Source organism: Lycium barbarum, chromosome 1, assembly GCF_019175385.1.
Source record: "Lycium barbarum isolate Lr01 chromosome 1, ASM1917538v2, whole genome shotgun sequence".
In the NCBI taxonomy this organism is placed as follows: domain Eukaryota; kingdom Viridiplantae; phylum Streptophyta; class Magnoliopsida; order Solanales; family Solanaceae; genus Lycium; species Lycium barbarum.
In genome coordinates, this window is record NC_083337.1 from 152090646 (window position 1) to 152104610 (window position 13965).

The window sequence follows — 13965 nt, forward strand, 5'->3', positions numbered from 1 at the left end:
AGACAAATACATAATTTAACTTGTGCAGCGGATAGAGCTGCTCCTCTCTTAATTAGGGATTAGGGGTTCGAACATGGATATGGAAAAAAATCTTTGGAGGAAGCGCTCCCCCCGAATAGGCGCGATACAATGCGAATTATCTAGATTAATTGAGCTCAAATGCGGATATCGAGCACCAACCAAAAAACCAAAGAACATGAAAAATGAGGTAGGAGGTTCGATAGCTTTTCAAAAGTAGACCTTAAAAACAAAAAACAAAAAAATTGACTTGAATAAATAAGATTAGGACCTAAAAGTAATTAATTAAAAAATTTTAAAAAAATTTGGAAATTATTGTGAGGACTACAAAAGTCCCCAGGTTCGATAGCTTTTAAAAAGTAGACCTTAAAAATAAAAAATAAAAAAAATTGATTTAAATAAATAAGATTAGGACCTAAAAGTAATTAATTAAAAAGTTTTAAAAAAATTAGAAAATTATTGTGAGGACTACAAAAGTCCCCACATTTGCTCTTATATATAATAGTAATTTGAGGAGAAATTTGATTTTTAAAGCAAAATTGGTGATGCAAATGATTTTCATCCATTGAATTTAAATAGATATCCTCTATTGTACAAGTCAAAATAGTATATTTACAAGTCAAAATAACTTATTCCAATTAATCTTAAATAATACTAATCCCAAAGACAAGTTGGAATATAATATTTTGACTTGTATGGAAGTCTCCTCTCTTGCTTGCCGTCTTGCAGTGGTTGGAAGATATTCTTTGGGATTAATTGGAATAAGCTATTTTGACTTGTAAATATACTATTTTGACTTGTACAATAGAGGACATGATATAGGAGATATATAACTTCTTTAGTTGTATGTAACATTTGCACTAACAAAAAGAAAGTAAAGTTTCTTGCTTTCATTAAACAAGTGTCATAAGCTCTTCTAATATTTTGCTGTTCTTCATCTCAATAATATTGTAAGTCAATATATATCTTCATCTCCTTATGGCTCAACCTTACAGAACTGCCTATCATTTTCAACCTCTCAAGAATTGGATGAACGGTACATTCTTAACAGGCTCATTCTTTTTCATTATTATATTTAAATTTGCGTAATCTAATCTGAACTCTTCTTTTTATATTTTTATTTTATTGATTTATGTTCGATTGATGAATTGTGTCATTGACTTGTAATGCTGGTGAATTGGGAATGTCGTCGGATTCATAGATCCTAATGGTAAGTCTTCTTGTCTAATCATGATCATCTTCTGTTTAGAGAATTTATAGCTTTATTACATGAATCTACTTTTTTCTTAGCAGTATCGTATTAAGTAGTAATAATAGCAAAGTGTTTGAAGTTGTTTTTCCAACTCTATCCTCCAATAATATTGTCAAGAGAGAGAAATGGGGATGATTGGATATCTTTAGCTCACTACTAAAAATAAGTTATGCCTGGACCTAGAAATCAATGTTCTTCTTGTCTCCTCCTTTGGACTTAGAAATGAATGTTCTTTGTCTTATCCTTTTTCTATATCAGGAAAGGTCTTTCAGCCACATTGATTTTGGCCATAACGGGGATACCACAGTAAATTTACACCAGTATTTAAGTTAAACATAATAATTGACCAAATACATAAGCAGCCTCTTAAATTTGTCATAAAATTTTATTTTGACACCTCAATTAAGGTTAGTTCCTGTTAGACACTTCTTCAAGTATATTTAAAGTGTATCTATTAAACACCCGGTGACTAACAAGTTAAACAGAAATAGTGCGTGCAATTCGGACGCGGTGACATGAAAAAAGTAACGAATCAAAAACAGCCACGTGGCTAATTAGTCAAATTAACCAAAAAGTGGGGTTTAGCAAAAAAAAAAAAAAAACAGAAAAGAAAAGCAAAAAAAATAAAAATCCTTTTGGTCTTCTTCCCCAAACAGAAGCCATTCCCTTCCCTCATTTTTTTATTTCCCAAAATAAATACAGATTTGTCCTCCGCTCGTCTCTTCTTCCTCGCCAAACGACATTCTCATATTGCTAAGCCAAACCCAAATAGAGAGTTGGAGATGGGTTCAAAAGTAACAGATCATTAACAATCTTAAGGAAAATTCTGCTGGTAATTATTTGTGTTTTACAACAGTTAGAGATTTTTTTTTTTTACATTAGAAATGTTTCAAAAAGTAAAACAATCATGAGACCGGTAAAAGTATATCATGCTAATCGATTTCAATCTCTCATTTCTCAACATAACTATCTTCAAGAGTTTCAGAAATTCATTAAACTTTCAACAAGTAAAATTAATATATCACACCTGTTTCGAGATTGATGGGTTGTTTGAAGGTGATCGGTTCTTGCTTCTAGATATAAATTATATAAAATGTGAGCTTTTTAAGAAAGAAAAGGTAAAATATTTTTTTTTTTTATCAATCACGTGCCTAAAGGAAGTTGAGGAACAAATCTTTTGCCATGTGAGTATTCTGTATTTAACTGGTACACTCTGAATATACTTGAAGTGTCTAATAGGAACAAGTCTTAGTTAAGGTGTCAAACTGAAATTTTATGACAACTTTAAGAGACTGTTTATGCATTTGACCTTAATAATTTATGTTATTCTGTATTTTCATTTACCAGGAAGGGGGAAAGTTGTCCTAGAAAACCGTTGTAAAAAGAAGAATTTCATTGTCCAATAATGCCACCACTTTTATGACTGAAGTAGAAAGGTTTTCAATAGTATATCCGGAACTAGCTAAGGAAAAGTTAAAGAATTGTGCATTGTACGTTAGAATGAAGGTCTTCTAAGTAATGACCAAAGTATCTCACAAAATCACGTTCTTTTTTGGTGAAAAATAGAAATATATTGTACTCCTTACCACTTAGTAGAGTATTAAAAAGAACAGTGCTATATAACTTATCCACACGAGTCAAATCATTACAAATACTGACCAAAAGACAATGAATAAAAAATAGTACTAGTTCCTATTTTGTCACTTAAAAGGGCTAATTTCACCGCCGAATTAAGCAGAAAATTACACCCAATGATCTTGAAAATAGGTGGTCTTAAATTTTTGTCCTTCTACCCTCATTAATTATGATCAAACCTTAAAGGTCAAAAATAAAAAAATGTTGTCTATTGGCAACGGGGTCAAAAGTTCAAGACCTCTCACTTCAAAACCATTCTCGTAAATCACGGAGCTGCTAGATGAACAAAAACATTGAAATTGGCCCGTTTAATCCTTTCTCTTTAGCTTCTAATTAAATTCCTGTTATATGTTGCACTAACTTCACAAAATTAATTAAATCTACAGGACCAATGATATACAAGGGAATATATCATTTATTTTACCAGTACAATCCTGGAAGTGCATTATGGGGAAACCTCCATTGGGGTCATTCTACTTCAACTGATCTTATCAACTGGACTATTCATCCTCCTGCACTTTTGCCTTCAGACCCATATGACATCAACGGTTGCTGGTCAGGTTGTTGAGATTTTGTGAAAATATTACGTTAAGTTTTTACTTTATTTATCTTGCTGTTTTATTGTTATATTTTTCTTGATACCATGCTTCACATCCTTATCATTTCTTTCGAGTCGGGGGTCTATCGGAAACAATTTCTCTACCCCGCAAAGGTAAGGCTAAGGTCTAGGTACATACTACCCTCCCTAGGCTCCATTTGTGGGACTATACTTGGTATGTTATTGTTGTTGTCGTATATTAAGTATAGATATATTCCCTCAATTTTTGGAGATCCGCATTAAGTATAAACAATTCTTTTTCCTCTACATTAGGTGTCATGCGCTATAGGTAGATCGGATACTATCTTTTTTTGCTATTATTTTGGTCCATTTTGATTTTTTTCCTCGTTATTTAGCTTCTGAGCTCTATATATATGGGACTGATGGCAATGAAATATATGTTTTCTTCTCTAATTTTTCTCTGCTTTCTTCACAGGTTCCGCTACTATTCTCCAAGATGGCACACCAGCAATGCTCTATACTGGACGCGATTCACAAGACACTCAACTCCAAAATCTGGCTGTGCCCAAAGATCCGTCCGACCCTTATCTTGTTGAATGGATTAAATCGCCTAGTAATCCAATCATGACACCTAATGAAGAAGAAAAAGAATTGTTTAGGGACCCAAGCACGGCGTGGTTAGGGCCTGATGGAATTTGGAGAGTTATTGTAGGGAATGAAAGAGAACACAATGGAACTGCTCTTTTATACAAAAGCAAGAATTTTATTCACTGGACAGAAACAGAGAGACCCCTGCATTGGTCAAATGAATCTACAATGTGGGAATGTCCTGATTTTTTTCCTGTATCAATTGACAGTGAAAAAGGACTTGACACTGCAGTGATTTTTCCTGGAATTAAACACGTACTCAAGAATAGCGCTATTCGTTCTTGGGTTGATTATTACACCATCGGAACTTATGATCATCACAACGATATATATACACCAGATGAGGGATTTGTAGACAATGAATATTCAGGATTAAGATTGGATTATGGAAGGTACTATGCTGCCAAGTCTTTCTTTGACAGTGCCAAAAACAGGAGGATCATTATTGCTTGGGTTAACGAGTCTACAAGTCCTGAAATAGATATCATCAAAGGATGGTCTGGTCTTCAGGTAATTAATTCGTTTTACGTCTGTCTTATAATTTATTTCTCACAAGTTTTATGTGAAACTATTTTCTTATTAGACCGTTTAAAAAAGAATGACATTCTCAATGAAAGTTTTTTATAGCAGCACAAATACTATGTCGTATTTAAAATCACAAGTTTCAAAAGTCTCATAGCAACATATATGTTGTGAAGTCTTCGGGTTTTTGTAACTTTGTGCTGAGTCAAATTGTGTCACATAAATTAGAGCGAAGGGAGCACTTCTTTCGAACAACTCACAAAATCTAATGAATAATTGTTTTTTTGTTGGATTCTTTGGATAGCCTAGTGAACATTGTTATTGAGTAATAAATAAAAACTTATTCGCATTCGGTATTTATGCAAAGAAAAATCAATACAAGACATATATCTTTGATACATAGATTTACTACTTAACCATGGTTAAGTAATATGTATAAATTTTAATTGCTAAAGTTAAATTGTTTGATTTGTATAAACACCAGCTATATATATAAATATTTACCTTGAGTAGTGGGGAAAAGGCATCATTACCCCCCTCACCTAGTAGCGTTTTTGCTACAACACACCTTACCTAATTTTTGGTCCTATCACCCCCCTCAACTATTTAAAACCGTAATATTTTGCTCCCTTAAGGCTGACGTGGACACTCGAACCAGATAAATTATATGCGGTGTGTGCACGCATTGTGGGTCCCACAAAGCCGCTACCTTTTATCTTTTTAATTTATTTATATTTATTACTCTACCCAACCCATCCCCAATTATTTCCCAAACCAAAACCCGCCAAAATATTACCCGACCCAACCATGGATTAAATTATCATACACAGGGAATAAATTAAAAGCCCTAAATTAGAAAAGGAGAAACAATTTCGCTATTTTCGAGCCCTAAAATATCATACACCGTAACTAGTTGAAAAAGGAGAGAATTTGAGACTTGTGTTCTTCTAATTTGGGTCGGGTAATGGGATGAATATAGGAGAATGGAGTTTTGTTTGAGACTTGGGTCATATTTGTTTTGTTTGTAATTCGGGTCGGGTTTATTATTAAAGGAATTAATTTTGGATGGTGGGGGAATAAAATGGAGCTTTGGAATTGACACGTGGAAGATTCCCATTGGTTAGAAACTATTTTTTGGAAATCTTACGCGCCTCAAATATTTGGTCACATGCGAGTGTCCACGTCAGCCTTAAGGGGGCAAAATATTACGGTTTTAAATAGTTTAGGGGGGTTATAGGACAAAAAATTAGGTAAGGTGTGTCGTAGCAAAAACGCTACTAGGTGAGAGGGGTAATGATGCCTTATCCCGTGAGTAGTGTGAGTGGGACCTAACTTAGTTTAAACATCCAAAGTTATTTATGTGTTAGAGAATAACAATATCCTCAACTCTCATATATCTGCTTTAAGCTAAGTGTTGCCAATACTCAATACTAAGTACCAATTAGAAAATAACTATAATATTCATTGCCCGTATCCATCTCTAAATATTTTTTGGCTGTACTCACAAACTACTGAATTAGTTTTTTTTTTTTATAATATTATTTTAATTATTGGTCATTATTGTAATTATTATACTATTACAGACGTTTCCTAGGGAAATTTGGCTTGATAGAGCTGGAAAGCAATTGGTTCAATGGCCAATAGAAGAAATCGAAACGCTAAGGTTAAATCAAGTTGAAATACAAAATATAACACTAGAAGCAGGCTCAAAGCGTGAAATTTCAAGTGTCACCGGTGCACAGGTATAGCTCTTTCAATGGCTTGAAGTTCAAGAACTTTCACAAAGTACTCATTATTAATGTTTTGTGCAACAAAATGACTTTCTTTTACGTTGACTTGGTATATGGTTCTATACTGTTGCTTATTATTGTTTCAGGCGGATGTAGAAATTTCTTTCTCAATTCCACTGGCAGTGCTTGAGCAGGCAGAGGTGCTGGAATCAAATTCGACTAATCCACAAGAGATAGCTAACCAAAGTGGTTCATCAACCAACACTGGTGTAGGACCTTTTGGGTTGCTAGTCTTGGCATCAAATAATATTGAAGAATATACTGCTGTATTCTTTAGAATTTTCAAACAGAATGACAAGTTTGTTGTGCTAATGGGATGTGACCAAAAAAGGTATCTCCCCACTTTCTTCCCTTTTAGGAAACCTATAGGCCAAGGTACATGATATGTTGCATATAAAGATTAGTTTAGCTTAAGTTGGTTTTCAAGAGTATGAGTGTTATTTTAATTACAAATTATTTTTCTACTTTTAGATATAGAAATTCATTATGAATTTTTGAAATGCAGGTCATCTTTAGGTCTTGAGTATGATAAAACTAATTATGGAGCCTTTTTGGATATTGATCCTGTTACAGAAAAGTTATCACTAAGAACTTTGGTAAGTTTCACTATGAAAATCTCCTAATCTTTGAATAGTGCAACACATATAGCATATTCAAGCTCGAAATACTATGTGTGATTGTTAGAGCAACCGAGCAAGAGTACATTTGATAGGTAATCTCATTGTTCTATTATATGGTGATCTATATCGACCCTATTTATGTAAAAGAGATTAGTTGTTAAGAGGCTCAAATTACAATAATTTCCAAATTTTATCCTAAAATGTAGGGAAATGAACATTTCTATACAACTTTTAAGAATTATTGACATTGGTACCTATAACTCAAAAAATATTTGGCAATAAGTAATTCATATAACTTTGCCTCTCTTTTTTTCCCTTCACCTTTTTCTCAACCACCTAGTTCTCTTCTTCAACAATCCCTCGATAACCCATATAGTTTTAAGGTAGACCTCTCCAGCCGAAAAGTGGCAAAAACCCCATTTCCGACACATTTTATAGCCAAGATTGATTCTACTTTTCCAACTAAAAATACTTCTACATTTTTTAAGTGGGCTGGTTATCGGAAACACCTGGACAAGTCTATTTACAAAGTTTGGAAGTTATTTAGATTAGCTATGAATGAAAATTCAGAGCTGAAATCGGCTAGGAAGAACATAAACGCGATAATCTATATCATGACTGTATATCATGTATATCACTGTACATCATGAACAGGCGTACACTGATATACATAGTATCCATGGATATACATAAAGTACATGGATAATGATGGTATACACGGATATACAGATAGATACACAGATACATGATACCTCGAAAACTCATTTTCACACATCCTCCATCGTGTCGCCACCATAAAAAGCACCATAAACACCAAAATTTCACATGTGATCCAAAAGGATCTATTACTTCTTAACTATGAGATATTGATTTTTGTCACTTGAACTACCTAGACTTACATTTTTTTTTCTTCTTTAACAGATCGATCATTCCATAGTAGAAAGCTTTGGTGGAGGGGGGAAAGCTTGCATCACAACTAGAGCTTATCCTACTTTGGCCATTAATGACAATGCCCACATATTTGTTTTCAACAATGGATCCCAACATGTCGAAGTCTCCAGTTTGAATGCTTGGAGTCTAAAGCAGGCTCAAATCAACTGAATCATTAACCAATAAATCTATCATGGATGATTATTTTCTTATTAATCAATTTTAAATTTAAGTTTTTAAATTCTCGATCACCAATAGATTTGGAGGTACGAATAAAGGTGTTCAGCATTTTATTTTACTGCTTGTTGGATGGTTGTTACACATCATATTGTATTGTATTGTATGATTATTTAATATAATACTTGTTCCAATTGTTAAATAAATTTTATTGCATTATATTGTTAAAATCATTGTTACAAAAAATGCAAAGGTCTATTTTATATATCAAACAATTTGATGTGGTGAAGTCGTTACCTTATTTCTTTTTAACATTATTTCCTTACTTATTATTTGATAATTTTACTTTACTCTTAACCCTACTTTTGTGTTTTACTCAATTATATTCTTATAACCTGTGATCTTAATCAATTATAAGTTCTTTCCTATTCTAGGATATAATAGACATCTCTACTACATAATCATGATTTTTGTTTGCCATTATTGATGGGAATAAAATAGACCCGCAAAAATAATATTCACGGTATTGGTGATAAACGCGGAACACTAAGTTATGGTTAAATCAGCAAGAATAAAATGCAGCAATAATGACACCAAGATTTTACGTGGAAACCCTTCTGAATAAGGGAAAAAACACGGCCAAGAGGAGCAGCTGATATCACTATAGTAAAGAATTTTACACTGTGTAGTCACGAGTATAAATACTCCAAAGATCACTACACACTCAAAAAGAAAAACACTCTTTTGATTTTTCCCACGTCACTACAATATCACTCACACTCTATTTTTCTTCACAGACTATTTTCTTACACAGTCTATGGTATACCTCACTTTGCTCTCACTCAGATGTATTGTCTGAGATTTTTTGGTGTGTCTTCCAAATGAAGCTTAGAACTCTATTTATAAGCTTCAGAAAAACGCGTGAACAATAACACCGCGTGAACAGTAACACCGCTTGAACAGTAAACCGCGTGAACAGCAAACCGCGTGCACAGTAAACCGTGTGAACAGTAGCAAACAGTAAACCGCGTTTTATACGCGTGAACAGTACCACGCGTATTTACAAACTTCAAGCTTTTGCCTTGAGACCGCCTTTGTCATCATATCAGCTGCATTTCCATCTGTGTGGATCTTCTTCAACTGGAATCTTTTTGTCTCCGTAGCATCACGAATCTAGTGATATCTGACATCAATATGCTTGGTTCTCGCATGGTACATGGAGTTTTTGCTTAAGTCTATTGCACTCTGATTGTCACAATAGACAACATACTCCATTTGCTGCAATCCAAGTTCTTGAAGGAATCTCTTGAGCCATATCATCTCTTTGCCAGCTTCAGTAGCCACAATATACTCCGCTTCAGTTGTAGACAATGCAACACACTTCTGCAACTTTGACTGCCATGATATAGCTCGCCCTGAAAAAGCAAACAAATATCCAGTAGTGGATTTTCTGTTATCAAGGTCACCTGCCATATCAGAATCTGTATAGCCCTTCAAAATTGGATTTGATCCTCCAAAACACAAGCATTCATCTGAGCTTCCTCTTAGATACCTGAGTATCCACTTCACAGCTTCCCAATGCTCTTTCCCTGGATTTTTGAGAAATCTGCTAATAACACCGACTGCATGAGCAATATCTGGTCGAGTGCATACCATTGCATACATCAAACTTCCGACGGCAGAGGAATAAGGAATCTTGGCCATTCTCTTTTTTTCCTCCTTTATTGTAGGACACATCTTTTTGCTCAATTTCAGATGACCAGGAAGAGGTGTGCTAACCCACTTAGCACTCTTCATATTGAAGCGCTCTAGTACACGTTCTATGTACTTTTTCTGTGACAAATAAAGTTTCCTTTCATCTCTTGAACGAGTAATTCTCATGCCCAAAATCTGCTTAGCATGACCCAAGTCTTTCATTGCAAAAGACTTACTCAACTGTTTCTTCAACTCGTCAATCCTGGAAGCATTTTTGCCTACAATCAACATATCATCCACATATAGCAGAAGGATGATAAAGTCATCATCAGAAAATCTTTGTACAAACACACAGTGATCTGAAGAAGTCTTCTTGTAGCCTTGCTTCCCCATAACAGACTCAAACTTCTTGTACCACTGTCTGGGAGCTTGCTTCAATCCATATAGACTCTTCTTGAGTTTGCATACAAGATTTTCTTTACCTTTTACCTTGAAGCCCTCAGGTTGTTCCACATAAATCTCCTCTTCTAAGTCACCGTGAAGAAAAACAGTCTTCACATCCATCTGCTGAATATCCAAATCAAGATTAGCAGCCAAACCAAGAACTGTCCGAATGGAGGACATTTTCACGACAGGAGAAAATATTTCGTCAAAGCCAATATCTTTCCTTTGACCAAATCCCTTAACAACCAATCTAGCTTTGTATCTGGGCTTCAAGCTGTGTTCTTCGGCTTTAACTTTGAACACCCACTTGTTCTTCAAAGCTCTCATGCCCTTAGGCAATTTCACCAACTTATAAGTATGATTCTCATGCAGAGATTTCATCTCATCTTGCATGGCTTCAATCTATTGATCCTTATGCTCATATTCCATGGCCTCCTCATAACATTCAGGTTCTCCCCCATCCGTGAGTAATACATACTCATTAGGTGAATAACGGGAAGAAGGAACATGCTGTCTAGTAGACCTTCTAAGTGGAATATTTGACTCATCCCCGACTTCATGAGTAGGAGCATCTACCTCATCAATAGCAGCATCATTATCATCATCAACATGCTGATCTGGAACATGATTCTGGGCATCACTATCTTCATCGATCCCACCAACTTCATTAACATTTGTATGAGGGACTTGATCAAGATTAACTAAACCTTCAGAACTTGAAGATTTTATCTTCTCTGCTTTGTTAATATCTTCAATGGTTTGATCCTCCACGAAGATAACATCACGGCTTCTCACGACCTTCTTCTCAATTGGATCATATAGCCTGTAACCAAACGCATCAAGGCCATAACCGATGAAGATGCACTGTCTTGTCTTGGCAGTTAATTTTGACCTCTCATCTTTAGGCACATGTACAAAAGCTTTGCAACCAAACACTTTCAAGTGGTCATAGGAAACATCCTTGCCATACCAAACTCTGTTTGGAACATCACTTTGCAAAGCAACCGCAGGGGATAGATTAATAACATGTGCGACGGTCAATAAAGCCTCACCCCAAAAGGAATTTGGCAACTTTGCTTCAGAAAGCAAACATCTGACTCTTTCCATCAAGGTCCTGTTCATCCTCTCTGCTAAACCATTAAGCTGAGGAGTCTTAGGAGGAGTCTTCTGGTGTCTGATACCCTGTTGCTTGCAGTATTCGTCAAACGGTCCACAATATTCACCACCGTTATCAGTACGAATACACTTCAACTTCTTTCCAGTTTCTCTTTCAACTGAGGCCTGAAATTGCTTAAAGACACCCAACACTTGGTCTTTAGTCTTTAAGACGTAGACCCAAAGTTTCCTTGAGCAATCATCAATAAAGGTAGCAAAATAAAGTGCACCACCCAAGGTCATTGTCTTCATTGGACCACATAAATCTGAATGCACCAACTCAAGCAACTTTGTCTTTCTTGAAGGAGGATGAGACTTGAAAGAAACTCTATTTTGTTTTCCAGCCAAGCAGTGCTCACACTTTTCTAATTTAGCACTTTCGAAATTTGACAATAATTTCTTTTTGGCCAGAACATTTAGTCTTTTCTCGCTAATGTGGCTAAGCCTCTTATGCCATAACGTTGAAGAGCTATTGCTCTCAACTGCATTCACCATATCAACACAGGTAGAGGCCGTAGTCCAGTATAGACCACGACGCTTTTTGCCACGAGCCACAATCATGGAACCTTTAGTAAGCTTCCACTTTCTAGCACCATTGGTACTGACATATCCCTCATCATCCAAAACACCAACAGAGATCAAGTGCAAACGAACATCAGGTGCATGCTTTACATTGTTTAAAACTAGTTTAGTTCCAATACTAGTTTTCAAACAAATCGTTCCAACACCAGCCACCCTAGATACAGTCTCATTACCCATACTCAAAGTTCCAAAGTCACTCGGAGTATAGGATGAGAAAAGTTCCTTCCTTGATGTCACATGAGATGCGACACCACTGTCCACAACCCAACTTGACTCATCATAAGCAATATTTATCAGATCCGCATCAAGGACAGTAACAAGATCTTTTGTAGTGATAGCGGCAACACGATTGCCATTTTTTTTCCTCCTTTTCTCTATTCTCTTTTTTCAAAATCCGGCAGAACTTTTTTGTGTGCCCTTTCTTCCCGCAATGATAACACTCAATAGCTTTAAGTCTGCTTCTGGATTTGCTTCTATGATGTTCTCTATTTTGAGAACCACGATTCTTGCCTCTCCCCCTAGTGTCAGTCACCAAGACATCTGATGAGGAGGAACCTTGAGATTTTCTTCTCATCTATTCATTTAAAAGACTGCTCTTGGCAAGATCCATAGAGATCACACCATCCGGAGCAGAATTTGATAATGAAGTTCTAATAATTTCCCAAGAATCTGGTAGGGAACCAAGTAGAAACAAGCCTTGAATTTCTTCATCAAAGTTAATGCCCATAGCAGATAACTGGTTCATGATCCCCTGAAAAATATTCAGATGATCTGTCATTGCGGAACCATCGTGGTATTTTAAACTCAGCATTTGCTTTATCAGAAACATCTTGTTGTTACCAGTTTTTCGAGCATACAAACTTTCAAGATGCTCCCATAGGGTCCGAGCATGTGTCTCTCCAGAAATATGGTTCAACACATTATCGTCAACCCACTGTCTAATAAAGCCGCAAACCTGCCGATGCAACAAATTCCACTCTTCATCTGATTTATTATCAGACTTTTTATTTCCAAAGACAGGTTGATGAAAATTCTTGACATAGAGCAAATCTTCCATTTTGCCCTTCCAAATGGCATAATTTACGCCACTCAAAGTAACCATTCTACTAGTGTTGGCTTCCATCGTTTATCACAAATACAAATACTATTTTATTCGAAGACCAAAGTAATTCTTTTCTGATGTGAAAGTTCAGACTGTGCTGCAACCACAGAGCATACTCAGACATAACCTTGGCTCTGATACCACTTGATGGGAATAAAATAGACCCGCAAAAATAATATTCACGGTATTGGTGATAAACGCGGAACACTAAGTTATGGTTAAATCAGCAAGAATAAAATGCAGCAATAATGACACCAAGATTTTACGTGGAAACCCTTCTGAATAAGGGAAAAACCACGGCCAAGAGGAGCAGCTGATATCACTATAGTAAGGAATTTTACACTGTGTAGTCACGAATATAAATATTCCAAAGATCACTGCACACTAAAAAAGAAAAACACTCTTTTGATATTTAGCTTTACTAATATCTATCATGCAAAAGTATTAGGCAGGCAGAAAGTATATATACGGCTATTGGAGATAAATCATGGTCATGCCAGTTATGAGAAGCAGGTATGGCCATATCTTTTTCATGATTAATTTAGTTGCCCCTCGCCAGCGAAGTAATTATATTTAATTTATTAAACGATAAATTTACTCAGGAGAAGGAATAAGGTCTCTTGTCATTTTTGTATATCTGTTTCATCTTTTATGAAAAATTATCAATTTTATTAGGAGTTGAATGAGTTTAATAGCTTAATATGTTTATGAGGTATAATTGGTGATAAAAAAAAAAAAGTAATCTTAAATTATTTTTATGACTAACGATCTCGATAAATCTGATATTTAGATTTAGAACAGTAATAGCATATCAGTAAATCTCACATGTCAATTGT

At 35.3% G+C, this 13965-nt stretch overlaps 1 protein-coding gene across 2 annotated transcripts; it reads left to right on the forward strand.

Moving 5' to 3' along the window:
• Positions 1–861: 861 nt before the first annotated feature.
• On the forward strand, positions 862–8427 carry LOC132644563 (beta-fructofuranosidase, insoluble isoenzyme CWINV3-like). 2 transcript variants are annotated; one of them, XM_060361161.1, is made up of 8 exons: positions 862–1054; positions 1220–1228; positions 3292–3465; positions 3940–4622; positions 6218–6376; positions 6511–6755; positions 6930–7020; positions 7966–8427. In XM_060361161.1, the coding sequence occupies exons 1-8, from the start codon at positions 997–999 to the stop codon at positions 8143–8145; spliced, it is 1599 nt and encodes a 532-aa protein (XP_060217144.1). In that variant the 5' UTR covers positions 862–996; the 3' UTR covers positions 8146–8427. The 2 variants fall into 2 exon arrangements, with proteins under 2 accessions (XP_060217144.1, XP_060217138.1); XM_060361155.1 differs by lacking the exons at positions 862–1054; positions 1220–1228 and adding an exon at positions 1802–2102 and having other exon boundaries at positions 7966–8426.
• The last annotated feature ends 5538 nt before the right edge of the window (positions 8428–13965 follow it).

What these genes read in the sequence shown, in the direction of transcription:
- LOC132644563 (XM_060361161.1), top strand. Translation starts at nt 997, where the DNA reads ATGGCTCAACCTTACAGAACTGCCTATCATTTTCAACCTCTCAAGAAT. An exon ending in CAAGTGTCACCGGTGCACAG is followed by an intron (nt 6,377 to 6,510) that starts GTATAGCTCTTT and finishes TTATTGTTTCAG; the next exon opens with GCGGATGTAGAAATTTCTTT. An exon ending in ATGGGATGTGACCAAAAAAG is followed by an intron (nt 6,756 to 6,929) that starts GTATCTCCCCAC and finishes TTTGAAATGCAG; the next exon opens with GTCATCTTTAGGTCTTGAGT.